The 3,714-nt window shown below is 49.9% G+C and overlaps 1 protein-coding gene across 1 annotated transcript in view; it reads left to right on the top strand.

Annotated features, from left to right (window-relative positions):
* Ptk7 (protein tyrosine kinase 7 (inactive)) overlaps positions 1-2,388 on the top strand; it is a 66,433-nt gene extending 64,045 nt beyond the window's left edge. The window contains exons 18-19 of the mRNA XM_050122817.1: positions 515-693; positions 1,408-2,388. Of these exons, the coding sequence (XP_049978774.1) occupies positions 515-693; positions 1,408-1,568 (340 nt within the window). The 3' untranslated portion in view covers positions 1,569-2,388. The remainder of the gene's footprint in view (positions 1-514; positions 694-1,407) is intronic.
* The last annotated feature ends 1,326 nt before the right edge of the window (positions 2,389-3,714 follow it).

The raw sequence follows: 3,714 nt of genomic DNA, 5'->3' as shown, positions 1-3,714 counted from the left end.
GAGATGGCTGTGAGCCACCATCTGAGTGCTAGGAATTGAACTCATGTCCTCTGGAAGAGTAGCCAGTGCTCTTAACCTTGAGCCATCTCTCCAACCCCTCTTAATGGAATATTTATTATTTTACATGATGCTTTTTTGTCTGCATGTATGTCTGAGCACCAGTGTGGTATTTTGTGTTCATGGAGGCCAGAAGAGAGAGTTGAGCTGGGCCCCTGGAAGTGGAGGTTGTGAACCACCATGTGGGTGCTGGGAATTGAACCTGAGACCTCTGGAAGAGCAGCCAGTGCTCTTACCCAGGGAGCCATCTCTCCAGCCCCTCTTAAAGGAATTTCTAAACCTTCAAACCTCAACTCAAATGGATCCACGTCCAGAGTTGATCCAGCATACCCCTGTGCTCAGCGTACGCTTTACTGATTCCTTTGAAGTCGGTGTTGGGGGAGGCCTAGTCTGAGATGAGGCCGGGCCAGCCTTGGCCCTCTCTGACCTCCTTCCCTGTGTTGCTTCTCTGCTTCAGTGAGTACTACCACTTCCGCCAGGCCTGGGTGCCTCTGCGTTGGATGTCCCCAGAGGCCATCCTGGAGGGCGACTTCTCCACTAAGTCTGATGTCTGGGCCTTCGGTGTGCTGATGTGGGAGGTGTTCACTCACGGAGAGATGCCCCATAGCGGACAGGCAGATGATGAAGTGCTGGCAGGTAAGTAGCCGTGTCTGAGAGATGATTCTGGATGGGACCCCAACTTCCCCATCCCACCTCTGCTTGCTTAGCCCCCAGCGCTATTGAGGCTACTTCCTCCCTTAGGGGTGGTACTTACCAGTTAGGAAGATCTGACTTCTCCAATTGTTAGAAGTACGTAAATATGGGCCAGTTAGAAGGCTCACCAATAAATGAGTAATTTTAACTAGGTGTGGTGGAGTATGCCTCTAATCCCAGTACTAGAAAGGCACAGGCAAGCGGATCTCTGTGAGTTCGAGGACAGCCTGGTCTACAAAATCAAGTTCAGGAAATCCAGAGTTAGACAGAAAAACCCTGTCTCAAACAAACAAACAAAGTAGTTTTAAAAAATACTGAGAAGCAGGCTCAGGTTGAATGGGAAGAGATAAACCCTGGCTAGAATATGAGAAGCCCTAGGTTCTTCCCCAGTCTACAAAACACAAAACTAACTTACTGGGATACTTTCATACTGGGTAGCAAATAACACTTACCTTCAGTGCCTCTGTCAGTCACTTCAGCTCTGCCAGAGTGAACTGGGGAGCAGGGTTATCTCTGTCTATGCAATGTCTTCCATACTCCTTAGAATGTGGTACCCACCCATCATTGACCACTACTCCCCAGAGCAGCGACCCATGCATGGCTGCTGGGGGAACTGCACACTTCACGCTAACACTCTGCCTCCTGTCTGCCCTGCAGACCTGCAGGCTGGGAAGGCTCGACTTCCACAGCCCGAAGGCTGCCCCTCTAAGCTCTATCGGCTGATGCAGCGCTGCTGGGCCCTGAACCCCAAGGACCGACCCTCCTTCAGTGAGATCGCCAGCACCCTGGGAGACAGCCCTGCAGACAGCAAGCAGTGAGGAAGCCTTGCAGGCTGCGCTTCAGGATGGCATGGACAGGGAAGAGCATCTCTTGAGGGGAGCCTGAAGCATGATGGACTAGAGTACCCCGTTCTTCTTGGCCTGGGGTCCCTACCCAAGCACAAAGCATTGTCGTGGACAGGCAGTGCCTAGGCGGTTCTTTGCCTCAGCCCCTGGGGAGGCTGATGCAAACCCAGGCTGGATGTCTAGGACATTGGACTGGGCATCTTTCTTTGCCACCCCTTTCCTCATCAGGGACAGTATGGGTGCCTCAGGTAACCCTGATTTCTGGTCTGAGACTTCTTTTGGCCGGGTCCAGCTCTGCCACTCATCTGCCAATGTTGCCTAGGGAGGGCTGGGCTTGGGCCGAGCTAGGTCTGGGGAACTTCTTTACTATACTAATATACGCGAGTTCCTGCATAGCTCGGGCACACCGGACCAACAGGCCGCTTGGCTCATGGGTCCCACCTGGGGGTCTAGCAGGTTGTGGAGGACATAGCAGTTGAGTCCTCCCCACTGTGGACTTGTGCACACTAACCAGACCTGTGCCCCCATTTCCTTTCCTCATCCCAAGTGCCTGGCAGATGAAGTGTTCAGGGGCTTTTGACACTTATATAGCCCGCCCTTTTTGTATGCACCGTGGGCGGCTTTTTTATGTAACTGCAGCGTTGGGTGGGTGGGCATGGGGAGGTCTGGGTGAACCCTAGAGGAATTGGGGAGGGTGGGCCACCCCTGCCTCATACTTTTATTGTTGTTGTTGTTATTGTTTGTTTTTTTTTTTTTTACACTCGCTGCTCTCAATAAAGAAGCCTTTTTTACAGTCTGTTTGTAAGATTCTACTTCTTCCTTTGCTCATGAAAGATAATCTTTTTTCTTCTCTTCGCTGATGAGAAGGGGTGGTGTGATTTCATTTAGTCAGGTGTGGACAGGACTGGCTAGTAGATACTGGCCCTGCTTTCCAGTTTCCAGATGTTTTGTGATCCGTCTTAACCTGTGTGTCAGCCGTTTATTCTTTGCCAGTGACTTGGTCCCCACACTCAGGGATGTAGATGGACGATGGGGGACTATCAAAACAGAAAAAGGGGTTAATGACATAAACAGGCTCTGAGTCCCTTTAAAACTAGGAAGGCCAGGGCTGGAGAGATAATGGCTCAGGGGTTAAGAGCACTGGCTGCTCTTGCAGAGGACCTGGGTTCAGTTCCCAGCACCCACATAAGCAGCAGTTCACAACTGGCTGTAACTCCAGTTCCAGGGAGGCCAATACCCTCTTTTGGCACCTGTGGGGTAAAATGGTACCAGGCACACGCTTACACACATAATGGTAAAACACTTACACACATGAAATAAAAATAAATCTTGAGAAAAAAAGATGAGCTGGGAAATAGCTCAGTGGTTAAGATCCCTTGTTTGCTGTTGTTGAAGAGGACCCAGGTTCAGTTCCCAGCACCCACAACACAGCTCACAACTATTTGTAACTCCAGTTCCAGGGAGCAAGACTCCCTCTTCTGTCCTCCTCAGGTGTCAGGCACACATCCATCCATTCAGGCAAAACACTGGTATACACAAATTGCGCGCGTGCGTGTGTGTATATGTAAAGAATAGTATATATACGTAAAGAATATCTAGAGTATATATTATATTATATTAATTATATTATATTTGGAAAGTACCTCAGGAGGCAGAGGCTAGAGAATTGTGAGCTCCAGGCCAGCCTGAGCTACATACCAGGCTCTGTCCCAAAGAAAACAAAAATCAGAGCGCTCCATTGGTAGGGTGCTTGCCTGGCATGCATGAAACCCTGTTAGAGCTCCAGCCAGAGACTAAGCATGGAGATACATTCCTGTAATCCTAGAATCTGGTTGGTAGAGGCCAGGATCAAGGCCAAGGACTGGACAGATGGCTCAGCCATTAAGAGCACATACTGGCTGCTCTTCCAGAGCACCCGGTGGCAATTCTCAGTACCCACTTGGCTGCTCACAACTATCTCCAACTTTAGTTCTAGAGTATCTGGCCTCCTTGGCACCAGGCATACACAGAGAACACCCACATATCAGCTACATAAAAAAAGGTAGCTCCTGGATCTTCTTCCGTGATCACTACCTCAGTCTCCATAGCCATTTTCTTCTTGATGTTTCCTTCCCTCTAC

The sequence above is a fragment of the Alexandromys fortis genome, unplaced genomic scaffold, assembly GCF_014885135.2.
Source record: "Alexandromys fortis isolate MF-2015 unplaced genomic scaffold, M_Fortis_MF-2015_v1.1 scaffold_212, whole genome shotgun sequence".
Classification (NCBI taxonomy): Eukaryota; Metazoa; Chordata; class Mammalia; order Rodentia; family Cricetidae; genus Alexandromys; species Alexandromys fortis.
The sequence above is the reverse complement of the archived record's forward strand: the minus strand, read 5'-3'. Positions and strand labels throughout refer to the sequence as shown.